We start from the raw sequence: 25,997 nt of genomic DNA on the forward strand, positions 1-25,997 counted from the left end.
AAGAGAAACAGTAAACAAATAAGGTTTGTAGCAATGATGTATGAGTTAGAAATTGCAGTTCCAGATGATCTCTTTATTAAAGAGACGATCTACACTTAATTTGGTCAACTGTTATGAACATAGTTCATGTTAAGTCCCCATTTAAGTACAACCTGAAATACCAAAGTTAATTTTCTTTTCTTTCTTTTTTTTTTTTTAGACAGAGTCTTACTCTGTTGCCCTTCCTGGAGTGCAGTGGCGTGATTTCGGCTCACTGCAACCTCCACCTCCTGGGCTTGAGCGATCCTACTGCCTCAGCCCCCCAAGTAGCTGGGAGGACAGGCGCAAGCCATGGCACTCAGCTGATTTTTGTATTTTTCGTAGAGATAGGGTTTCACCATGTTGCCCAGTTTGGTCTCGAACTCCTGAGCTCAAGTGATCTGCCCGTCTTGGCCTCCCAAAGTGCTGGGATTACAGGCATGAGCCACCGTGCCTGGCCAGAAAATTTTAAACACACACAAACTCTCGAGTGGCCTACCTGGCTAATTTTGTATTTTTAGTAGAGACGGGGGGTTTCTCCATGTTGGTCAGGCTGGTCTAGAACTCCTGACCTCAGGTGATACCCCTGCCTCAGCCTCCGAATGTGCTGGGATTACAGGCATGAGCCACCGTGCCTGGCCAGAAAATTTTAAACACACACAAACTCTCGAGTGGCCTAATTCCCTCTCACCAAACCAGTCACAATACAGACAAAAGAGAATAACTTATATTAGTTTTTGTACAAACAAAAAAGACTGATAAATTGTGAATGATGCATGAATTTTAATTACAAGTAAACTGGGCAAATGCTTCTGCATTATTCAAAGCTAAAAGGTGATCAGTGGAAACTTTCCTCTGTTAGGACTCTAATACTTTTTATATTTATTGGCTCACTACAACCTATTCCTCCCAGGTTCAAGCAATTCTCCTGTCTCAGCCACCTGAGTAGCTGAGACCACAGGCAACACACTACCATGTCTGGCTAATTTTGTATTTTTAATAGAGACATGGTTTCACCGTGTTGGCCATGCTGGTCTTAAACTCCTGACCTCAACCGATCCTCCTGCCTTGGCCTCCCAAAGTTCTGGGATTACAAGCGTGAGCCACCGCGCCCAGCCTTATTATAATTGTTACTATTTAAATCTCTTTTTCTCTCTCCTTCAAGAGAGACCTCATCTCATTCAGTGGCATCCATTTATTTATTCATCTTCTGCCTCTTGGGCTCGAGAGATCCTCCTGCATGAGTCTCCCAAGTAGCTGGGACTACAGGCTCACACCACCATGCTTGGCTAATTTTCATAGGTTTTGGAGAGACAGGCTCTTGCCATGTTGCCTAGGCTGGTCTCAAACTCCTGGGCTCAGATGATCCTCCTGCCTTCGCCTCCCAAAGCACTGGGATTATAGACATGAGCCACCACGCCCAGCCCCAAGTACTTTTACACAAAATGCAAACACTATTCTTCTATCATAAAAGTGATACCACAGCTTCTGTAAAGTTTGCCAGGTAGTATTCATAATTACCTTGGGTAAACTTCTTGATGTTAAAATGTATCTTCTTATTACGAGTTTTTCCATTGTATTAACTACTTTTACAACAACGCAAATAACAAGTTATTTTACAAACCATTTGGAAATTTCTGTACTATGGTCCCAATAATGTAAAATATATTAATGCCTATTACATTCAGATAAATTATACACTTGGAAACTACATACTTATGACTTACAAAAACTTACATAAACAAATTATACAAATTATATGCTCAATTTTTAGGTATATAGTCTTAAATTAAGCTTAAATGTACATTCTCAAGATAAATTAACAGTTCAGGGCTTCACAACTTGAAATCTGTTGAAGATGACATTGGAGACAACAGAACTCTGGTGGAATTCTTAGGTGGAATTTGCTGAAACTTTTTTTTTTTTTTTTTTGAGACGGAGTGTCGCTCTGTCGCCCAGGCTGGAGTGCAGTGGCACAATCTCAGCTCACTGCAAACTCCGCCTCCTGGGTTCACGCTATTCTTCTTCCTCAGCCTCCCGAGTAGCTGGAACTACAGGTGCCCACCACCACGCCTGGCTAATTTTTTGTATTTTTAGTAGAGATGGGGTTTTGCCATGTTAGCCAGGATGGTCTCGATCTCCTGACCTTGTGATCCGCCTGACTTGGCCTCCCAAAGTGAAACTTTTCTTTAAAATAGAGATGGGATCTTGCCGTATTGCCCAGGCTGGTCTCAAACTCCTTGCCTTAAGCAATCCTCCCACCTCAGCCTCCCAAAGTGCTGGGATTACAAGTGTGAACCGTTACACCCAAGTGAAACTTCTTGAGATAGTTACATAATTTTTAAATCTGCTGGTGTAGAAGTTAATAAAGTGTAGAACTGAATAAATATTAAATATTAGATCAAGTTTCTCATGTTTACCTTAAAGTATAAAGATTTATCTTAAAGCACTGATTTTCACAAAATAACATCAGTGTGAAATTGGAAAAGAAGCCAAATATTTTATTTCATGTATCTGGGAAATGAGGTGCTTTAGTCAACTGAATCTGCCCCAAACTAAAAAGCATTCATTAAAAAGTACTTAACTCAGAAATTATAAAAATAGAAGCCATCGATAAAATACATTCTACACGGAATTTGCCAATCATACACTACTCTTTTTTGATAATAAAAAATGTACTTACTGAGCCAGGTGTGGTGGCTCATGCCTATAATCCCAGCACCTTGGAAGGCCAATGAGAGTGGATCAGTTGAGGCCAGGATTTGAGACCAGCCTGGCCAACATGATGAAACGCCGTATCTAGTAAAAATACAAAAATGAGCCGGGCACGGTGGCACTCACCTGTAATCCCAGGTACTCCGAAGGATGAGGCAGGATAATTGTTTGAACTCAGGAGGTGGGTTGCAGTGAGCCAAAATCATGCTACTGCACTCCAGCCTGGGTGACAGAGTGAGTCTCTGTCTCAAAAAAAAAAAAAAAAAAATTCAGTTGCAGTGGCTCATGCCTGTAATCCCAGCACTTTGGGAGGCTGAGGCAGGCGGATTACAAGGTCAGTAGATCGAGACCATCCTGGCCAACATGGTGAAACCTCTTCTCTACTAAAAATGCAAAAATTAAGCCAGGCGCGGTGGCTCACATCTTTAATCACAGCACTTTGGGAGGCCGAGGCGGGCAGATCACGACGTCAGGAGATTGAGACCATCCTGACTAACACAGTGAAACCCCGTCTCTACTAAAAATACAAAAAATTAGCTGGGCGTGGTGGCAGGCGCCTGTAGTCCCAGCTACTTGGGAGGGTGAGGCAGGAGAATGGCGTGAACCCAGGAGGCAGAGCTTGCAGTGAGCCAAGATCCCACCACTGCACTCCAGCTTAGGCGACAGAGCCAGACTGTGTCTCAAAAACAGGAAAGAAAACAAAAGAAAATTTGGACTATTGCCAATTACAAATATTTTTAGAGAAGAATTCAAAACAGTAACTGTGGATGATGGAAACAATAGTTATGATAAAAGTCTGATGAAACTTCCCAGTTCACAAGGAAATTTAATTACTTATGTGCAGCATTTTAAGACAGTAATCAGAATCATGACTGACAGCATCACATCAGGACCACCAGACTTTTATAAATTTCATATAATCTTCAGAAATAATTAATAACTTTTTTTTAGATAGATTCTACCTCTGTCGCCCAGGTGGGAGTGCAGTGGCATGATCTCGACTCACTGCATCCTCCACCTCCTGTGTTCAAGCAATTTTCCTGTCTCAGCCTCCCGAGTAGCTGAGACTACAGGCATGTGCCACCAGGCATGGCGAATTTTTGTATTTTTAGTGGAGACAGGGTTTCACCCTATTAGTCAGGCTGGTCTCGAACTCCCAACCTCAGGTGATCCACCTGCCTTTGTCTCCGAAAGTGCTGGGATTACAGGCATGAGTGATGGTGCCCAGCCATTCATAACATGTTTATACAAATATAACTTTAACAAATATTTAGTATAACTATCAAAATTACAAATCATAACATTAAATTTGTATAAATGTATGTAATTTTTGGAACATGTATATCAACAACATACCCATAAATATAACTGAGATGAGATCTAATGTCACCTCACTTGACAGTGCCCTCCCATGCAGTATCACCACATTTGACAATGCCCGCCCATATAATCTACCAAATAAATCGAATCACTTAATACCTCTACAAGATGAGAGATACATTCTTTAGACTCCCGAAGGGACGCAGCTGAAAAATCCCAAAGTTAATTTTAAGCCAAAAAGACCTGATTTAGGATTTTGACACTGGAGAAACCCATCAAAGATGTCAAGTTTGAAAACACTTGATCAAAACAGAATCACAGGTCACTATTAAAAGGGTATTCATTTAACCAGAGACTTCCAAAGCAATACAGAAACTTAACATGGATATAAAAACTTTAACCCTTTTAAAGGTCAGATTTGCTAAGTGATCAAAAGGGGTACTTGAATTGAATCGACACAGGAAGAGTGTGTACAGGGTTATGAGTGTAGGCAAATGGTTACTTTGGTCATATCTCCATTTGCCACCTGATTACACATGAGAATGGCATCTTTACTCACCAGAAAGCCAGTATTATGGGAGGTGTAGGAGGCATTCTTGGACTTGAGACAAGAACATTGTTGTGTAGAAATTTCATTGACTGTGTTAAAATTATTCTCCATGGGCTGGAGAACACATAACGTGGTGTTTAGAATGAGATGGGCATGGATTGGATGCAAGGTCTCCACACTTACTAGCTGTGTGACATTGGACAAAGTGCTTCATCATTCTGAGACTCAGTTTTTAAAGGAAAAACAACTAACTACCTTGCAAGCTTGCTACCAGGTTTAAGTGTAATAATGTGTGAGAATGACTGCACCGTGACTGACACGTAGTGACAGCTTAATTAATGTTAACCCTTATCATTATCATATAAGAATGTGAGTTACGTAAGAGAAAAGTCACATTGTCCTACAATACCAATTTTTCTTGCATATTTAGGAAATTGAGGGTTTTTTCCTAAAACATGCGGACATATGGGAAATAGGATGCAACATTTGCACTAATGTTTCCGACACAGTTAGAGGTTTCCAAGAGATTTTGCGCTGGGGAGGCTGCTTGCTACAAGCTCCCAAAGCTCTGGGAGGACATAGTATTCATTCCTCCCTCAGCTGAAGCGGTGAGGCAAGAAGCTCTGGGGAGCACCCAGCCTTGGACTTTTAGCATAGTGTGTCAGGTCTTCATAGTTTGGGCCCAGGGCACAGAGAAGTCACAGCTCTCCGGCATCCTGTGACCTTTACCCTCTTTGCCAAGGGAAAATGTGGCCCTCCAAAGCAAGAAACTTGAGGGCATGGGTCACCCCAGCCCTGGCATCTGCCCAGAGCCCGAGAAGGAAGGAACAATGATCCTCCAGCTACCTCACGGGGCTGGCACAGGTGGCCACTGCCCTGGCATCACCCAGCTGTGTTCGGCAGCCTGAACCCCATCTGTGGGGATGTGAGGAGGAAAATACAAAAGTCCTTAGGTGAACACTGAGAAGGCAGATGCAGCAGAAGCCTCCAGGCCGGAACTACCCAGTCTTGGACCTATGGTGGAGATAGAGCATAGCTGGCGATCATGTGTACTTACACTGTAAGGTCACCTGGTTGCACTATGGCCTCATCTGTGGCTCTGAAAATGAAGATTTGGAAGGAGATCATCACAGCTAATGTTTAACAAGCCCCTCCTGTGTGCCAAATCATTCACCCCTCACCACAACCGAATGAGCTAAGGATTCTCGTTATATATAGTTTATGGAGAAGGAAGTGCAGACATAAAGAGGTGAATTATCTTACCCAGATCACACAGCTGATAAGTGGTGGAGGCAGAATAGAATCTAAACAGTGTGGCTCCGGAGCCCACATGCATTGATTCGACAAGTGTTTATTGAGCACCTGCCACGGACAAGGCCTTGTGTGATTAAATAGGGTTATAATTAGTAATATAAAAATGAGAAATCACTAATGCTTTTTAGACTTAACATTTTCTTTTCTTGTAGGTTTCAGGCACAGAACTGTATATCCAATAATAGTGAAATGGATCCCACTAATTATGACCGAAATGATGATACATTTAAATGACTTGGATGTTTTGTAGGTATGATCTCGTGAAACCTTGAGAGAAACTGAATGACGAATGAAACTATTGTTCCTGTTTCACACAGAAGAAAACTGAGGTTAAAAGGGGTAAAGTAATTTTGCATGGCATGAAGTAGAAATTCAAAGTACAGGAATTTGAACTTGGTTCTGTCCTTTTCTGAAGCCCTTGACCACTATAGACTCAAACATCACCTTGTTTTTCCACACATTCAACACTTTTTTTTTAAAATTGTCTAATAGGTTGGCACTCTTGATGAGCCCCTGTTCTCATTCTGCAAATGGTGAAGCTCTCTATTGTCCTGACCCCACAGTTCCTGTCCCATGACCAGGGCCAGCTCACCAAGGAGCTGCAGCAGCACGTAAAGTCAGTGACATGCCCATGCGAGTACCTGAGGAAGGTGAGTGAGTGCAGACAGATGGGGCCTGGTGCCCTTGAGCAGTTCCTGGGTCTCAGCTGCCACACATCTCATAGCGGGTGATGCTGGGGGAAGCTTACACAGTCTCAGTACTGGCTTCTTCCTCTTTTTCTTTCCATACAAGTGGCTTAGGGATGGGGTAGAGTAGTTGACTTATTTGGATGAAAACCACTATCTTCTGTCAGAAACTCAAAAGGAATCATTGCTGGCATGCTAACCTAAAGAAAAACAACCAGACAAGTGCCCAACGACACTTAAAAAGGTTATTTATTATCTTGCCAAGTTTAGGCTGGGCATGGTGACTCATGCCTGTAATCCCAGCATTTTGGGAGGCTGAGGCTGGTGGATCACCAGAGGCCAGGACTTCAAGACCAGCCTGACCAATATGGCAAAACCTCGTCCCTACTAAAAATACAAAAATTAGCCGGGCATGGTGGTGTGAGCCTGTAGTCCCAGCTACTCAGGAGGCTGAGACAGGAGAATTGCTGAGATTCAGGAGGTGGAGGTTTTAGTGGGCCGAGATCATGCCATTGCACTCCAGACTGTGTGACAGAGCGAGACTCTGTCAAAAAAAAAAAAAAAAAATCCTGCAAAATTTGAAAAGGAAATTCAAATCAACAGCTTCTAAACTACTTTTTAACATGACTCATAATAAGAAATACATTCTATAGTACATATATATGTTCTATAATTTTGAATAAAAGAATTAACCACATCATATTTATTTTACAACATGTAATACATATTTTTTATTCTCCTTCATTTGTTTTGAATGCTCTGTGCAGTCTACAAAAAGTCCAATAGTAATAATTAAATTATTCATTAAGTTGAACATTATCTTGTCTTTTAAAATGATAATCTCAGAAACGATCTTTTATTTTTGAGATTTATATAGATACACACACAGACACACACACACACACACACATATATATATATATATATATATATATATTTTTTTTTTGAGACAGCGTTTCACTCTGTCCCCCAGGCTGGAGTGCAATGGCACAATCTCACAATCTTGGCTCACTGCAACCTCCGTCTCCCGGGTTCAAGCAATCCCTCTCCCTCAGCCTCTGAGTAGCTGGGGACTACAGGTGTGCGCCACCATGCCCAGCTAATTTTTGTATTCTTAGTAGAGATGGGGTTTCACCATATTGGCCAGGCTCGTGTCAACTCCTAACCTCGTGATCCGCCTGCCTCAGCCTCCCAAAGAGCTGGGATTACAGGCGTGAGCCACCATGCCCAGCCAAATCTAGGGCTGGAACATGGCTGCAGCATATAAAAAGAATTGAATACCATACTTTTGTTAACCCTGTTTTTTGTTTTTTTGTAGTTGTTGCTGTTTTAGAGAGAGAGTCTCGCTCTGTCGCCTAGGCTGGAGTGCAGTGGTGCAATCTCGGCTCACTGCAGACTCTGCCTCCCGGGTTCAAACTATTCTCCTGCCTCAGCCTCCCAAGTAGGTGGGACTACAGGCGCCCACCACCACACCCGGCTAATTTTTGTATTTTATTAGAGACAGGGTTTCACCATATTGGCCAGGCTGGTCTGGAACTCCTGACCTTGTGATCCGCCCACCTCGGCCTCCCAAAGTGGTGGGATTACAGGCGTGAGCCACCACACCCAGCCCCTGTTTTGCTTTTGTTTTGCTTGCTTCTTAGGGTTGTTTTTCTATTTATGGTAAAGGCATTGGCTTTCCATTTGTAGCATCAATAGAATATTTCCTGTTTACAATAACCATATGTCATAGTAAATGGTAAAGGGATTTAAAGCAGTGGTTTTCAGCTGCCAGAGGCCTGAGAGAGTTTGGGCACACTCTGTGTGATCGGGCAGAAGGCCTGTGGGAAGTTTAGCTGAGGACAGGGCCAGGAAAGGTGATGGACAGTGGGGATCTGTCCTGGTCACCAGGCCCCTGGGTCCTGCCCACCTGCTTGGAGCTCCCCACCCATCACACATGATGCTGCCAAGCCCTCTGGGTATTGTAGGCAAATACCTTAGGAGAGAAGCTGATGAACTTTGTTTCTTGAAATGCACAGATTCCTTGGACATCCCTGAGAGGTCAATCATGAAAGTCAACTTGGTTTTCTCCCCCTCATTTGGGTTCAGAATTTAAAGTCCACACACACGGGCAGTAAGATGATATAGATAAGGACATCATCACTCGGTTTCGGATGTTAAAATGTCTAGGTGGGTTAGGGGTGATTTGAGATCACACAACCTTGTGTCACAAAGAGGAATTCCCAGGCCAGAGGGAGACATTTTATTGCCATGTTATGATCTTATCATTGAGTTGAAAGGCAATCTTGTTTCATTTTGGATTCTTTCTTATGTTTATGTCTTATAAGGGCACTTTGAATTTCCAAGCAAATAATAATTTTGAATTAGCTTTTAATCATTGACTTCTAGCACAGTTATACGATCAGAAACATGCTGTGTGATTTGATTGCTCTCAAATATATTGAGATTTGCTGGAACAAAATAAGTCAGGTTAATTTTTGTAAATGTACTATGCATGCTTAAAATGAATGTATCTACATTTGTTCCTGAGATACAGGTTGATGGATGGATGGCTCCATGGATGTGATGGAGATGGTTTACTATCGGGACCTTCCGTATCCTGCTGATGCTTTGTTGCTTAGGATATGAATGGCTGAGCGGAGGCTGTAAAACCTGGCACTCTGCTTGGGTATGAGGTTCTTCCTGCCATCCTGCCATCATTTGTTTTTTATGTTTTGTCGCCAAAAGTGACCTTGAGGAACCCTGGGAGCTCAGGAAGGAAGGAGCGCCCAGAAGCAGGGACAGGGAGCTGGTTGGGGAGGACCAGAAATCAGGTTTGTGAAGGTTCCAGAGAGGACCTGTCCTTGCGAGGAGTGTGGGAGACTGAGATGGGGCTGAGATGGGGGAGGGGTCATTGGAATGATGCGGGCGCTACTTGGCATTGTCCATTGTGAGGCACCACAGGGGTTATCAGGGATTGGTGGAGAGGGAGTATAAAGCCCCAGGGTTGCTAAGGGAGGGCCCAGACTGAAGAAGGTTTGGTGGATAGCAGAACATTTTTGTCTCCCTCTAATTGCTCCTAAGCCTCACGCTCCCTTGCCCCGCGTGTCCTGTTGCTTCCCTGATCTTCTCCGTGACCTGTAGCTAAACCTTCCACCAGCGCTTGAGAACTTAATTTGAACTGGATCCTTTCCCAGACCCCTTTCTTCTTCTCCTCCTCCTCCTCCACCTCCTCCAGGTGCCCAACAGCCCCCTTCTCCTCTTTTCCCTTCCCTTACTTCCCCCCTTCCCCTCCCCTTCCCCTCCCCCTCCCCCTCCCCAACTCAGATCCCAGCCCGGTCCGTCCCCTTCCCTCCCCCCTGCCCTAAGCCACCTCCACCTCTGTCCTGGCAGCCTCAGGGCACCCTGAAAGGACCAGGACATGTGGGTGCGGTGGATGCTCTTTTGGCTCCTGCTGGAATTTATCAGCCATCAGTGCATCTCTGTGAGTAGACGCTGGACCCGTGGGGTTTCTTCCTTTTTACTGGGCTGTGTCACGTGGCATGAAATTACACAGCTCAGGCCTGTAATCCCAGCACTTTAGGGGGCCGAGGTGGGCAGATCACTTGAGTCCAGGAGTTGAAGACTAGCCAGGGCATCATAGCGAAGCCCCATCCCTACAAAAAATTCCAAAAGAGATTAGTTAGGCCTGGTGGTGTGTACCTGTTATCCCAGTTACTGGAGAGGCTGAGGTGAGAGGATCGCTTGGGCCCAGGAGCTGGACGTTGCAGTGAGCCGAGATGGCCCTGCTGCACTCTTGTCTCTAACAAACAAAATGGACCAAAACAAAGTGAAATGTCATTTGATTTGTGTCATCTGGTTTGATGACTTTTTTTTTTTTTTTTTTTTTTAAGACAGAGTCTCACTCTGTCGCCCAGGCTGGAGTGCAGTGGCAAGATCTCGGCTCACTGCAACCTCCGCTTCTGGGGTTCAAGCAAGTGTCCTGCCTCAGCCTCCTGAGTAGCTCAGATTACAACGCCTGGCTAATTTTTGTATTTTTAGCAGACCACCACGCCTGGCTAATTTTTGTATTTTTAGTAGACCACCACGCCTGGCTAATTTTTGTATTTTTAGTAGAGACGGGGTTTCACCATGTTCGCCAGGATAGTCTCCATCTCTTGACCTCGTGATCCGCCTGCCTCAGCCTCCCAGTGCTGGGATTACAGGCGTGGGCCACCGCGCCTGGCCAAAATATATAACCTTAAGTGTAAGTTTACTAACTTTGGAAAGTACATACACCAGCATAAACCAACCCCCTTTCAAGATCTACATTATTTTATTTATTTATTTATTTTTTGAAACAGTTTCTCCCTTGTTGCCCAGGCTGGAGTGCAATGGGGCAATATCAGCTCACTGCAACCTCTGCTTCCCAGGTTCGAGCGATTCTCCTGCCTCAGCCTCCTGAGTGGCTGGGATTACAGACATGTGCCACCACTCCCAGCTAATTTTGTATTTTTAGTAGAGATAGGGTTTCTCCATGTTGGTCAGGCTGGTTTTGAACTCCCGACCTCAGGTGATCCGCCCGCCTCGGCCTCCCAAAGCGTTGGGATTACAGGCGTGAACCACCGTGCCCAGCCAAGATCTACACTATTATGTCACCCCAGAAAGTGAACTCTCACTCTTCCCAGCCAGTCTCTTTCTTATCATAGGTTAGCTTGCTTATTCTGGAATTTCGCGTATACAGATTCATGCCATGCCATAGGTACTCTTTTGTGTCTGCTTTGTTCTGCTCAACACCATGTTTCTGAAATCATTACCATTGTTGTATGGTTCTCTAACTCCATCATTTCCATTTCAGACTCAGCATATGCTGAGTTCAACCTGTTGAAGGGCTATCTCTGTTTAATTCACCATCTTGAAAGAAACATTTAAAATTGAGATGTTTTCAAGAATATATAGTTAAATCCTGAGGAATCCATGTAGAAATGTTATCACAAGCTGTCTGAACTTACTCAGGGGAAGTCTTCGTCTTCACTCACATAAGAGTCTAATGGAATTAATATCAACAATCTTAGAGAAATCCCACACTATTCATGCCATTTTCATGATCTCCACCTTGGTAATTTTTTTTTTTTTTTTGAGACAGAGTCTCGCTCTGTCACCCAGGCTGAAGTGCAGTGGTGCGATCTCGGCTCACTGCAACCTCTGCCTCCCGGGTTCAAGTGATTCTGCTGCCTCAGCCTCCCAAGTAGCTGGAACTATAAGCGCATGCCACCATGCCCTGCTAATTTTTTGTATTTTCAGTAGAGATGGATTTCACCGTGTTAGCTAGGATGGTCTCAATCTCCTGATCTCGTGGTCCACACACCTTGGCTTCCCAAAGTGCTGGGATTGCAGGCGTGAGCCACCACGCCCGGCCCACCTTGTTAATTTTTAAGCACTAAAATTTGATACTTATTTGTGAATGAAGTAATCTCTTCATTGTGTTGTTTTTTTTTTTAACTTATGCTGACATTTAAATGACAAAGATTCATATAATCCAAGAGAGAAGTATTATTTAGAGGGCTTCTTTTACCATGTGATATATAATAAATGCATCCAATGCTATACATCAATTTAAAAAACAAGTAAATAACTTTAAAGAAAAGATAACTACTGGCCAGGTGCAGTGGCTCACACCTGTATTCCCAGCACTTTGGGAGGCCGAGGCAGGTGGATCATGAGGTCAGGAGTTGGAGACCAGCCTGGCCAAGATGGTGAAACCCTGTTTCTACTAAAAATACAAAAATTAGCCGAGCGTGGTGGCAGGCGCCTGTAATCCCAGTTACTCAGTAGCTGAGGCAGGAGAATCGCTTGAACCCGGGAGGCGGAGGTTGCAGTGAGCTGAGATCATGCCACTGCAATCTAGCCTGGGTGACAGAGCAAAACTTTGTCTCAAAACAAAAAAGAAAAGATAATTACTTTATACTTAGCTTGTCTTACCCATGAGTGACGGGCTGCATGTAGCCCAGGACAGTTTTGAATGCAGTTCAACACAAATTTGTAAACTTTCTTAAAACATTAGGAGATTTTGGCCAGGTACAGTGGCTCATGCCTGTAATCCCAGCACTTTGGGAGGCTGAGGCGGGCAGATTACCTGAGGTCAGGAGTTCGAGACCACCCTGGCCAACATGGCAAAACCCGATCTCCACAGAAAATACAAAAATTTGCTGAGTGCACTGTCAGGCACCTGTACTCCCAGCTACTCAGGAGGCTAAGGCAGGAGAATCACTTGAACCTGAGAGGCAGAGGTTGCAGTGAGCCGAGAGCACACCACTGCACTCCAGACTGGGTGACAGAGTGAGACCCCATCTCAAAAACAACAAACAAAAACAAAAACAAAAAAATGGCCGGGCACGGTGGCTCACACCTGTAATCCCAGCACTTTGGGAGGCCGAGGCAGGCAGATCGCCTGTCAGGAGTTCAAGGCCAGACTGGCCAACATGGTGAAACCTCATCTCTACTAAAAATACAAAAATTAGTCGGGCATGGTGGCAGAGACCTGTAATCTCAGCTACTCGGGAGGCTGAGGGAGGAGAATGGCTTGAGCCCAGGAGCTGGAGGTTGCAGTGAGCCGAGATTGCGCCACTGCACTCCGCCTCCCAGCTTCAAACGGTTCTCTGCCTCAGCCTCCCGAGTAGCTCAGATTACAGGCGCCCGCTGCCATGCCCGGCTAATTTTTGTATTTTTAGTAGAGACGGGGTTTCACCATCTTGGCCAGGTTGGTCTTGAACTCCTGACCCCGTGATCCACCTGCCTCGGCCTCCCAAAGTACTGGGATTATACGCATGAGCCACCGTGCCCAGCCGTCATTCTTATATTATTATTTCCTAGGTGTCTTTCCTGAAGACTATCTTCCAGTCTGAAAATGGACATGATGGATCCACAGATGTACAGCAGAGAGCCTGGAGGTCCAACCACCGTAGACAGGAAGGTATGGCTCTGTTTGAGTCCCCATAGTGTGGAAATGAGTTTGCCCTGGAAAGGGAAAGAACAGCTTCTTGCCCTGAGGTTTCTCACCTTCTCCTCTCCTCACTCTCACCAAGGGCTGAGGTCCATTTGTATGCACACAAAGAAAAGAGTTTCTTCCTTTCCAGGAAATAAAATTGGCCTGAAAGACGTCATTACTCTATGGAGACATGTGGAAACAAAAGTTAGAGCTAAAATCCATAAGATGAAGGTGACAACGAAAATCAACCATCATGCCAAAATCAATGGAAAGAGGAAGACCGCCAAAAAACAGTAAGATGTGCCTTGACACAAATACTGTTGTATGAACCATGTGCCAATCAAAGTAGACAACTGTAAAGTCCTTGAGAATATTTTCTACAATATTTGTGGCAAATTCAGTGGGTTCAAAATTGAGTTTGTCCTTTCTGCTTCATTAGTTTAAGGTGTATAATTCCTTTCCCTTCCTACATTCTTGTTTGTCATTTTTTCAGGGGAACAGGAGTTGCTGCTACTGGCATTGGTTTTCCTTTCTCTCTCTCTTTTTTTTTTTTTTTCCTGAGATGGAGCTTTGCTGTTGTTGCCCAGGCTGTAGTGCAATGGCACAATCTCAGCTCACTGCCTTTTGGGTTCAAGCAATTCTCCTGCCTCAGCTTCCCAAGTAGCTGGGATTACAGGTGCCCACCACCACGCCCAGCTAATTTTTGTATTTTTACTAGAGATGGGGTTTCACCATGTTGTCCAGGCTGGTCTCGAACTTCTGACCTCAGGTAATCCACCTGCCTCAGCCTCCCAAAGTGCTGGGATTAGAGGTGTGAGCCACCACAGTCAGCCTTTTTTTTTTTTCTTTTTCAATTTTGAGATAGAGTCTCGCTCTGTCACCCAGGCTGGAGTGCTATGGTGCAATCTTGGCTCACTCAACCTCTGCCTCCCAGTTTGAAGCAATTCTGCCTCAGCTTCCCGAGTAGCTTGGATTACAGGTGTGTGCCACCACATTTGGCCAATTTTTTTTTTTTTTTTTTTTTTTTTTTGAGACAGAGTCTCACTCTGTCACCCAGGCTAGAGTGCAGTGGCATGATCTTGGCTCACTGCAGCCTCCACCTCCCAGGTTCAAGTGATTCCCCTGCCTCAGCCTCCCAAGTAGCTGGGATTACAGGTGCCTGCCACCACGCCCGGCTAATTTTTTGTATTTTTAGTAGAGACGGGGTTTCACCGTATTAGCCAGGATGCTCTAAATCTCCTGACCTCGTGATCCATCCGCCTCACCCTCCCAGAGTGCTGGGATTACAGGCGTCAGCCACCGTGACCGGCTCAGACTGTACTCTTATAGCCATCTGAAATACGTTTTCTAGGTAGAGATAGATTGTGGAAGGGTACAGTTGTGAGGATAACAGAAACATGGCAGATTATTTAAAATCATCCTGAAAGTGGTGCTTTATCTGATGAAAGTGATTGTAATCCATAGGGCAATGTTTCAACGGGCGCAAGAGTTGCGGCGGCGGGCAGAGGACTACTACAAATGCAAAGTAAGGAGCTTCCTCCCCGCAGTTGCAGGATAGTTCAGTGCTGATGCAGATGATGCCACAGCCCTTAGACTCTCTCAACATTCAATTTCTCATGTGTTGGCTTTTTCAGATCACCCCTTCTGCAAGAAAGCCTCTTTGCAACTGGGTAAGTTTGCTTGTTTTCCTTGCTTTTGGACATAGTCTGCCAGGTCAGGACATGGATACATTTTTCTCCCTACGGCTCTGTGCTCAAGCCCTGCAGAGGGAGATGGCAGAGAGGAAGGCTGCCTACAAGCATCACAGTCCCATCCCAATTGGTAACCGTGTTGCGCAAAAACACCTTCATCCCCACCCAGTGGGGCCCCGATCTAATATTCTAAGTGTCAGAGGTTCCATATTTGTAATAGTAAATGGGCCCTGACTGTAAATTAGTGAAGAGTGAATGTAACTTATTACCCACAGGGACAATTCCAAATGACGGCCTTAAATGATGCTCAGCTAAGCTGGTTCTTGTGTGGCCTCTGTACCTTCAAAAGCTGCCGAGTCCTATGATTACACGCGATTGGACTTGTACACTTGAAGTGAAACACAGTTTTAAAACTTGCTTTGTTTAGAATTCCCACCTCATTTTTCCATGGACAAAAGTATTCTTTATGTCCTAGTCCACTTACAATTTGGTATTACCAGGGAGTGAAAAGAAATATTACAGCCATGCCTAACTGACTTCTTGAGGTAAGATTGTTCTGTCAGAAAACCCTCTCCCAGTTCCCCTGCAGCTCTTCAGGAATCCACATCTCTCCAGAGCTCTTTGTTCTCATGGGTGGCACCTCCAGAGTGAAGAAGATCCTTTGTCAAGAAGGGAAACAGAGGGGAAATGAGAGGGGCCTGCAGGCAGAGCTGGAATCAACTTCCACTCTGCCTCTTGCAAGCTGTGTGACCCTGGGCACAATTTCTCCTTCCTCTGGAAACCTCTGTTTTCTTAGATTTGGAGCAGGGTGGTCACACTGACCTTGCAGAGTTCTGAGAATCAGAGACAGAACATAAAAGGCCTGGAAAACATTCTCCAAAAAGAAGCTGCAACATGTGTGGACAATGGGCTTTTCATACCTCTCTTACTGTCTCTTACTGTCTGTTGACCTGGTGCAAGAAACATGCTCTGGTGATGGCTGTGAGGGAGGAATGAGGATAGACATAGACACTCCTGTGTCTCAAACATGCTTCTTTATTGCTCTGTTATGACTCTGTCTTCCCTGGGGCAGGACCCCAGCCTGCCTACATTTGCAGACAGACACAGTGGCATGTGGAGACAACAGTGTGTCCCAATGACTTTTCTTTACCCCCCAGCTATTGGCAGTACTCAGAGGAAGGGTGATATTATGACACTGATACTGCTATTTTGAAACCTGGAGGATGGAAAGGTGCAAAAATCTATCACCAGCAACAGAAGGTGCAGACTGTGTTGGTGGCGGTAATTTTGTCCATCAAATGAATATGTGTGAAAACATTGCCTCCTTTGGCCCTACAGGTCAGAATGGCGGCAGCGGAGCATCGTCATTCTTCAGGATTGCCATACTGGCGCTACCTCACAGCTGAAACTTTAACAAACAGGATGGGCCACCAGACACCTCCCTTAGCTACTCAGGAGGCTGAGGCAGAAGAACCACCCAAACCCAAGAGGCGGAGGGCCGCTGAGGTGAAACCATCATCACCCGAACCCAAGAGGCGGAGGGCCGCTGAGGTGAAACCATCATCACCCAAACCCAAGAGGCGGAGGGCCGCTGAGGTGAAACCATCATCACCCAAACCCAAGAGGCGGAGGGCCCCTGACGTGGAATCTTAATCACCCGAACCCAAGAGGCGGAGGGCCGCTGAGGTGAAACCATCATCACCCAAACCCAAGAGGCGGAGGGCCGCTGACGTGGAATCTTCGTCACCCGAACCCAAGGGGCGGAGGACCGCTCAGGTGAAACCATCATCACCGAAACCCAAGAGGAGGAGGGACGCTGAGGTGAAACCATCATCACCCAAATCCAAGAGGCGGAGGGCCGCTGAGGTGAAACCATCGTCACCCAAACCCAAGAGGCGGAGTGCCGCTGAGGAGAAACCATCATCACCCAAACCCAAGAGGCAGAGGGCCACTGAGGTGAAACCATCATCACCCAAACCCAAGAGGCGGAGAGTCGCTGTCATGGAACCTTCATCACCCAAACCCAAGAGGCGGAGGGCCGCTGAGGTGAAACCATCATCACCCAAACCTAGGAGGCGGAGGGCCGCTGACGTGGAAACATCATCACCCAAACCCAAGAGGCAGAGGGCCGCTGAGGTGAAACGTTCATCACCCGAACCCAAGAGGCGGAGGGCCGCTGAGGTGAAACCATCAACACCCAGACCCAAGAGGCGGAGGGCCACTGAGGTGAAACCATCATCACCTGAACCCAAGAGGCGGAGGGCCGCTGACGTGGAATCTTCATCACCTGAACCCAAGAGGCGGAGGGCCACTGAGGTGACACCATCATCACCCAAACCCAAGAGGCGGAGGGCCACTGAGGTGAAACCATCATCACCCAAACCCAAGAGGCGGAGGGCCGCTGAGGTGAAACCATCATCACCCAAACCCAAGAGGCAGAGGGCCGCTGAGGTGAAACCATCATCACCCAAACCCAAGAGGCGGAGGGCCCCTGAGGTGAAACCATCATCACCCAAACCCAAGAGGCGGAGGGCGGCTGAGGTGAAACCATCATCACCCAAACCCAAGAGGCGGAGGGCCGCTGAGGTGAAACCATCATCACCCAAACCCAAGAGGCGGAGGGTCGCTGACGTGGAATCTTCATCACCCGAACCCAAGAGGCAGAGGGCCGCTGAGGTGAAACCATCATCACCCAAACCGAAGAGGCAGAGGGCGGCTGACGCGGAACCTTCACCCGAACCCAAGAGGCGGAGGACCGCTGAGGTGAAACCATCATCACCCAAACCCAAGAGGCGGAGGGCCACTGACGTGGAACCTTCATCACCAGAACCCAAGAGGTGGAGGACCGCTGAGCTGAAACCATCATCACCCAAACCGAAGAGGCGGAGGGCTGCTGAGGTGAAACCATCATCACCCAAACCCAAGAGGCAGAGGGCCACTGAGGTGAAACCATCATCACCCAAACCGAAGAGGCGGAGGGCCGCTGACGCGGAATCTTCATCACCCGAACCCAAGAGGCGGAGGGCCGCTGAGGTGAAACCATTATCACCCAAACCCAAGAGGCCGAGAGCTGCTGAGGTGAAACCATCATCACCCAAATCCAAGAGGCGGAGGGCCGCTGAGGTGAAACGTTCATCCGAACCGAAGAGGCGGAGGGCTGCTGAGGTGAAACCATCATCACCCGAAACCAAGTGGCGGAGGGCCGCTGAGGTGATACCATCATCACTGAAACCCAAGAGGCGGAGGGCCGCTGACGCGGAACCTTCATCACCCGACCCCAAGAGGAGGAGGGCCGCTGTCGTGCAACCTTCATCACCCGACCCCAAGAGGCGGAGGGCCGCTGAGGTGAAACCATCATCAGCCAAAACCAAGAGGCGGAGGGCCGCTGAGGTGAAAGCATCATCACCAAACCCAAGAGGCGGAGGGCCGCTGACGTGGAATCTTCATCACCCGAACCCAAGAGGCGGAGGACCGCTGAGGTGAAACCGTCATCACCCAAACCGAAGAGGCGGAGGGCTGCTGAGGTGAAACCATCATCACCCAAACCCAAGAGGCAGAGGGCCACTGAGGTGAAACCATCATCACCCAAACTGAAGAAGCGGAGAGCCGCTGTCATGGAACCTTCATCACCCAAACCCAAGAGGCGGAGGGCCGCTGAGGTGAAACCATCATCACCCAAACCTAGGAGACGGAGGGCCGCTGAGGTGAAACGTTCACCCGAACCCAAGAGGCGGAGGGCCGCTGAGGTGAAACCATCATCACCCGAACCCCAGTGGCGGAGGGCCGCTGAGGTGATACCATCATCACCCAAACCCAAGAGGCGGAGGGCCGCTGAGGTGAAACCATCATCACCGAAACCCAAGAGGCGGAGGGCCGCTGACGTGGAATCTTCATCACCCGAACCCGAGGTGGAGGGCCGCTGAGGTGAAACCATCATCACCTGAACCCAAGAGGAGGAGGGTCGCTGAGGTGAAACCATCATCACCTGAACCCAAGAGGCGGAGGGCCGCTGACGTGGAATCTTCATCACCCGAACCCAAGAGGCGGAGGGCCACTGAGGTGAAACCATCATCACCCGAACCCAAGAGGCGGAGGACCGCTGAGGTGAAACCGTCATCACCCAAACCGAAGAGGCGGAGGGCCGCTGAGGTGAAACCATCATCACCCAAACCCAAGAGGCAGAGGGCCGCTGAGGTGAAACCATCATCACCCAAACCCAAGAGGCGGAGGGCCGCTGAGGTGAAACCATCATCACCCAAACCCAAGAGGCGGAGGGCCGCTGAGGTGAAACCATCATCACCCAAACCCAAGAGGCGGAGGGCGGCTGAGGTGAAACCATCATCACCCGAACCCAAGAGGCGGAGGGCAGCTGAGGTGAAACCATCATCACCCAAACCCAAGAGGCGGAGGGCCGCTGAGGTGAAACCATCATCACCCGAACCCAAGAGGCGGAGGGCCGCTGAGGTGAAACCATCATCACCCGAACCCAAGAGGCGGAGGGCCGCTGAGGTGAAACCATCATCACCCGAACCCAAGAGGCGGAGGGCCGCTGAGGTGAAACCATCATCACCCAAACCCAAGAGGCGGAGGGCCGCTGAGGTGAAACCATCATCACCCAAACCCAAGAGGCGGAGGGCCCCTGACGTGGAATCTTAATCACCCGAACCCAAGAGGCGGAGGGCCGCTGAGGTGAAACCATCATCACCCAAACCCAAGAGGCGGAGGGCCGCTGACGTGGAATCTTCGTCACCCGAACCCAAGGGGCGGAGGACCGCTCAGGTGAAACCATCATCACCGAAACCCAAGAGGAGGAGGGACGCTGAGGTGAAACCATCATCACCCAAATCCAAGAGGCGGAGGGCCGCTGAGGTGAAACCATCGTCACCCAAACCCAAGAGGCGGAGTGCCGCTGAGGAGAAACCATCATCACCCAAACCCAAGAGGCAGAGGGCCACTGAGGTGAAACCATCATCACCCAAACCCAAGAGGCGGAGAGTCGCTGTCATGGAACCTTCATCACCCAAACCCAAGAGGCGGAGGGCTGCTGTCGTGCAACCTTCATCACCCGAACCCGAGAGGCGGAGGGCCGCTGAGGTGGAACCATCATCAACCAAACCCGAGAGGCGGAGGGCCGCTGAGGTGGAACCATCATCACCCAAACCCGAGAGGCGGAGGGCCACTGAGGTGAAACCATCATCACCCAAACCAAGGACCACTGAGGTGAAAGCATCATCACCCAAACCCAACAGGCGGAGGGCCGCTGACGCGGAATCTTCATCACCCGAACCCAAGAGTCGGAGGGCCGCTGAGGTTGAACCATCATCACCCAAACCCAAGAGGCCGAGGGCCGCTGTCGTGCAACCTTCATCACCAAAACCCAAGAGGCGGAGGGCCGCTGACTCGGAAACTTCACCCAAACCCAAGAGGCGGAGGACCGCTGAGGTGAAACCATCACCGAAACCCAAGAGTCGTAGGGCCGCTGAGGTGAAACCATCATCACCAAACCCAAGAGGCGGAGGGCCACTGCGGTGGAACCTTCATCACCAGAACCCAAGAGGTGGAGGACCGCTGAGCTGAAACCATCATCACCCAAACCGAAGAGGCGGAGGGCTGCTGAGGTGAAACCATCATCACCAAAACCCAAGAGGCAGAGGGCCACTGAGGTGAAACCATCATCACCCAAACCCAAGAGGCGGAGGGCCGCTGAGGTGAAACCATCATCACCCAAATCGAAGAGGCGGAGGGCCGCTGAGCTGAAACGTTCATCCGAACCCAAGAGGTGGAGGGCCGCTGAGGTGATACCATCATCACTGAAACCCAAGAGGCAGAGGGCCACTGAGGTGAAACCATCATCACCCAAACCGAAGAAGCGGAGGGCCGCTGTCATGGAACCTTCATCACCCAAACCCAAGAGGCGGAGGTTGAGTAAGCTGAGAAGAGGCCATTGCACTCAACCCTGAGCAATAAGAATAAAACTGAGTAGAAGAAAATAAAAAAATCAACAAAACAAAACAAAACCCACACTCCAAAAACAAACTAACAAAGAATAAATAAATAATATAAAAATAAAATAAATACTGCAGTCCTTATGTTATTGCTTTGTTTCGATATCTGGTATGATTGCCTGAGGGACCTGAGGTTTTTAATCATAGGGGGTTTTTTTAATCTTCCGAAGCGGTTGGTTATGTAAAATATTATTATTGTTTTTTGAGACTGGATTTTGCTGTGTCACCCAGGCTGGAGTGCAGTGGCTTGATCACAGCTCACTGCAGCCTCAACCTCCTGGGCTTCAAGCAATCCTCCTGCCTCAGCGTCCCAGGTAGCTGGGATCACAAATGTGTGCCACCTCGCCTGGCCAATGTTAAAAAATCCTTTAACTTTTTTGTAGAGATGCTCTCCTGGACTCAAGCGATCCTCCTACTCGTCCCGACCACCAGCCCCTTTCTGATAAACATTTACACTGTTTATTATCTGATGCCATTTCTATCTTCTTCCTTGTCGTCCACACATCAAATAATTAGGTTTCTTCAGGGTTTTCTTTTTCAAGTGCTCAGTGTTAAAGATCACTCACATTAGGGCCAGACACCACGGCTCATGTCTGTAATCCCAGCACTTTGGGAGGCCGAGGAGGGCAGAGCACTTGAGGTGGGGAGTTTGAGACCAGCCCGGCCAACTTGGTGAAACCCCACCTCTACTGAAAAAAATACAAAAATTAGCTGGGCGTGACGGTGCATGCCTGTAGTCCTAGCCACTTGGGAGGCTGAGACATGAGAATCGCTTGAACCCAGGAGGCAGAGGTTGTAGTGAGCCAAGATCATATCAGCACACTCTAGCCTGGGTGACAGAGCGAGACTCTGACTCAAAAAATATATAAAATAAATATCACTTACATGAGGTATACCTAAGGGATGGTCTATAGAGACTTAGAAGCAGTGGTTATTGCAACAGGGGCACGGAAGTCATCTGGCTATGCCAGGGTGCCCAGGGGATACTCGGGGTGCATGGCATGGTGCTGCTGGGGACTCACCGCACAGGACGCTCTGATTGACGCACTGCCAGGAGTAGCGCTCTGTCTTGGGGCTGCAGCCGGCCTCCTCAGCTCGAGTGTAACAACAGTCGTGGCCATGGCAGCACCTGCGGATGTCACATGGGCAGGACAGCAGGTGGGTGAAGCTCTCTCCTGGCCCTCCTCTCTTGCCAGGACCATGGGTGACTGAAGACCCCCAGGGAGGCACAGCATCCTCTTATCTAAGTTTTTTTTTTTTTTTTTAAGAGACAGGGTCTTTCTGTGTCGCCCAGGCTGGAGTGCAGAGGCACAATCATAGCTCACGGCAGCCTCGAACTCCTGGGCTCAAGCGATCCTCCCACTTCAGTGTCCCAAGTAGCTGAGACTACAGGCACACGCCAGCATGCCCGGCTGGTTTTTAAATTTGTATTTCCTTTGAGACAGCGTATCTCTCTGTCGCTCAGGCTGCAGTGCAATGGCTCAATCAGCTCACTTTAGCCTTGAACTCCCGGGCTCAAGTGATACTGCCACCTCAACCTCCCAAGTCTGCTACTACAGGAACACAAACTCCTTTTTTAAATTTTTTGTGGATATGGGGTCTCACTATGTTGCCTAGGCTGGTCTCGAACTCCCAGGCTCAAGCAGTCCTCCTACCTCAGCCTCCCCAAATGCTGGGATCACAGGTGGGAGCTACTGTACACCTGGCCTTATCTGTTTCCCTGAAAATGCCCGTCTTGGGTAATGATTCCATTGGCCCCACCATGCCCTGTCCTGCCTTCCTGGCTGTGCCCAAGCTTGGTCCCTGCCTGCCTGCCTGCCTCACTCTCTGGGTCTCGAGCTCCTGTGACACGTGACTCCTCTCTCTTCCTGGAGTGATCCAAGCCCTGCCACTTCCTGACTTTGCCCACACTGTACCCTCTGCCTGGGGCAACTTCATGTCTGCCCATTGTCCCTTAGGCCTCAGCCCAGGCACAAGCCCCTGCCTGCGGAGGTCACCCAGGCCTCACCAGGCTACACCCTCTTGTAAAATTGGATTCCCTCCCTTCAGGGCAGGTTTATAATGAAACCCTCCTCAGAGGCCAGGTGCGGTGACACCCATCTGTAATCCCAGCACTTTGGGAGGCTGAGGTGGGAGGATCACTTGAGGCCAGGGGGTCGAGACCAGCCTGGGCAACATAAGAGAGACTCTTGTCTCTCTTGTCTCTATAACAAATTTAAAAATTAGCTCACCAGGCCAGGCTCAGTGGCTCCTGCCTGTAATCCCAACACTTTGAGAGGCCGAGGCAGGTGGATCACGAGGTCAGGAGTTCGAAAGCAGCCTGACCAACATGGCGAAACCCTGTCTCTACTAAAAATACAAAATTAGCCAGGCATGCTGGCACTCATCTGTAATCCCAGCTACTCGGGAGGCTGAGGCAGGAGAATCGCTTGAACCCAGGAGGTGGAGGTTGCGGTGAGCCAACATCACGCCATTGCAGTCCAGCCTGAGCAACAGAGCAAGACTCTGTCTCGAGATGATAAAAACACACAAAAAATTAACTCGCCATGATGGCACATGCCTATAGTCCTAGCTACTTGGGAGGCTGAGGTGGGAGGATTCCCTTCAGCCCAGGAGTTTGAGGCTGCAGTGAGCCACTATGATTGTGCCACTGAACTCTAACCTGGGCAAAAGCGAGACCCCAGGCTAGAGTGCATGATTTTGGGTCACTGCAACCTCCACCTCCCAGGTTCAAGTGATTCTCCTGCCTCAGCCTCTTGAGTAGCTGGGACTACAGGCATGTGCCACCACGCCTGGGTAATTTTTGTATTTTTAGTAGAGACAGGGTTTAGTAGAGACCATGGTGAAACCCCATCTCTACAAAAAACAGCTGGGCATGGTAGTGCACACCTGTAATTCCAGCTACTTGGGAGGCTGAGGCACGAGAATCATTTGCATCTTGGAGGCAGAGTTTGCAGTGAGCTGAGATCGCACCACTGCACTCCAGCCGGGATGACAGAGCAAGACCCTGTCTCAAAAAAAAAAAAAGAAAAAGGAACAAACAACAGCAACAACAACAAAAAAACCTCTGTGTCAATCACAGCCTTCGAGCTAGGGGAGAGGCAGCCGAATTCTGCCCTCTGCTGACGAGCTATAGCTTTGTGGAAATGGGTGAGTGGCGTGCCCTTGTGAGCCTCAGGGCCCCAATCTGTAAAATGGGCATAACTGTCATGCCCGTCTTTAAGAACAGCCTTGGGGGTAAATGAGTGGAAGTCATGGAAAGATCTCAGCCCACAACCTTCCACAGAACAGGCGCTTCTCACACAGTAAGTAGCAGGAGTGCAGAGGCTGCAGGCATGAATCCAGCCAGACTGCCTGGGTTCAAGTCCCAGCTCCCACGTCTTGGTAACTAAGTGGCCTCAGACAAGTTACTTAGTATTTCTTTTTTTTTTTTTTTTTTTTTTCTTCAGACGGAGTTTTGCTCTGTCACCCAGGCTGGAGTGCAGTGGTGTGATCTCGGCTCACTGCAACCTCCGCCTCCCGGGTTCAAGCAATTCTCCTGCCTCAGCTTCCTGAGTAGCTGGAATTACAGGCACCTGCCACCACACCCAGCTAATTTTTCTATTTTTAGTAGAGACGGGGTTTCACCATGTTGGCCAGGATGGTCTCGAACTCCTGACCTTGTGATCTGCCTGCCTCAGCCTCCCAAAGTACTGGGATTACAGGCGTGAGCCACCGCACCTGGACACGTTACTGAATATTTCTGTGCCTTGGTTTCTTCATCTGTGAAATGGGATTGTTGTGAGAATGCAACGGGATTCCCAGGGCAGTTCCCAGTGCATAGTCTGGCTGCCTTTGTGTGTGTGTGTGTGTGTGTGTGTGTGTTTAATATAGAGACAACCTATCACCCTCCTGTCTCCACCACATCTCAGATGGGAAGGGAGAGTGTCCTGGATTAGCCACAGGCCAAGCATGGGTCATCCCTTCATCTGCATAGGGCGCCAGTTCACATTAGCCTTTTATGAGCCACAGACCAAATCCTTCATCCAGATAAGGGGTAGCCAATAGAACCTCAAAAGCAGTACTTAAAACCCAGGAGGCTGGGTGCCATGGCTCGTGCCTGTAATCCCAGCACTTTGGGAGGCCGAGGTGGGCCGATTAACGAGGTCAGGAGTTCAAGACCAGCCTGTCCAACATGGTGAAACCCCATCTCTACAAAAAATATGAAAATCAGCCGGGCGTGGTGGGTGCTTACCTGTAATCCCAGCTACTTGGGAGGCTGAGGCCAGAGAATCACTTGAACTCAGGAGGCGGAGATTGCAATGAGCCAAGATCATGCCACTGCGCTCCAGCCTGGGTAAGAGACTTCTCAAAAATAATAATAATAAAAAATAAAATACAAAAACAAACTAACAAAACACCTAGGAAACTTTGTAACCAGGCTCTTGAGCCGCTTGCTTAGGCCCACTCCCGCCCTGCAGAGTGCTTTATCTATTTCATAACTTCCTGCTTTCACTGCTTCCTTCCCATGTTTCATTGCTATGTTACTTTGTGGGTTTTGTTCAATTCTTTGTTCAAAATGCCAAGGTCCTGGACCGCTCACACTCACAGCCCTGCTTCCCGGAACAGGCCTGGCTGAGTTCCAGCTATGCAGTGAAGCCCAACTGCGGGAGGCGGGGGACCCTGGACTCCCTCTCATGATCTGGACAGAGATGATGGGGTCTAGGGGTACACCTGGTCTCAGACCAGCCCCAGATTCTTTTGTGACCTGAA

The 25,997-nt window shown here is 48.3% G+C and overlaps 3 protein-coding genes across 10 annotated transcripts in view; all 3 read left to right on the top strand.

Moving 5' to 3' along the window:
- LOC117976296 (serine/threonine-protein kinase SMG1) overlaps positions 1 to 6,241 on the top strand; it is a 44,897-nt gene extending 38,656 nt beyond the window's left edge. The window contains 1 exon segment of the mRNA XM_063597742.1: positions 6,168 to 6,241. The gene's annotated coding sequence lies outside the window, so the exon portion shown is untranslated.
- LOC117976294 (putative nuclear pore complex-interacting protein family member B2) lies at positions 37 to 21,315 on the top strand. 8 transcript variants are annotated; one of them, XM_055099114.2, is made up of 8 exons: positions 37 to 6,167; positions 6,410 to 6,567; positions 9,331 to 9,416; positions 13,435 to 13,534; positions 13,698 to 13,842; positions 15,014 to 15,074; positions 15,184 to 15,219; positions 16,579 to 21,315. In XM_055099114.2, exons 2-8 carry the CDS (start codon positions 6,543 to 6,545, stop codon positions 16,891 to 16,893), a joined length of 768 nt encoding a protein of 255 aa, XP_054955089.2. In that variant the 5' UTR covers positions 37 to 6,167; positions 6,410 to 6,542; the 3' UTR covers positions 16,894 to 21,315. The 8 variants fall into 8 exon arrangements, with proteins under 8 accessions (XP_054955089.2, XP_063453832.1, XP_063453831.1 ...); XM_063597764.1 differs by having other exon boundaries at positions 6,166 to 6,246; positions 6,481 to 6,567; XM_063597765.1 differs by lacking the exon at positions 37 to 6,167 and adding an exon at positions 6,168 to 6,256 and having other exon boundaries at positions 6,481 to 6,567.
- On the top strand, positions 18,855 to 21,315 carry LOC134729313 (nuclear pore complex-interacting protein family member B13-like). Its single transcript, XM_063597760.1, has 2 exons — positions 18,855 to 19,076; positions 19,165 to 21,315. The coding sequence occupies exons 1-2, from the start codon at positions 18,855 to 18,857 to the stop codon at positions 19,894 to 19,896; spliced, it is 954 nt and encodes a 317-aa protein (XP_063453830.1). The 3' UTR covers positions 19,897 to 21,315.
- Positions 21,316 to 25,997: the final 4,682 nt, after the last annotated feature.

Source organism: Pan paniscus, chromosome 18 (genome assembly GCF_029289425.2).
Source record: "Pan paniscus chromosome 18, NHGRI_mPanPan1-v2.0_pri, whole genome shotgun sequence".
Taxonomy (NCBI): Eukaryota; Metazoa; Chordata; class Mammalia; order Primates; family Hominidae; genus Pan; species Pan paniscus.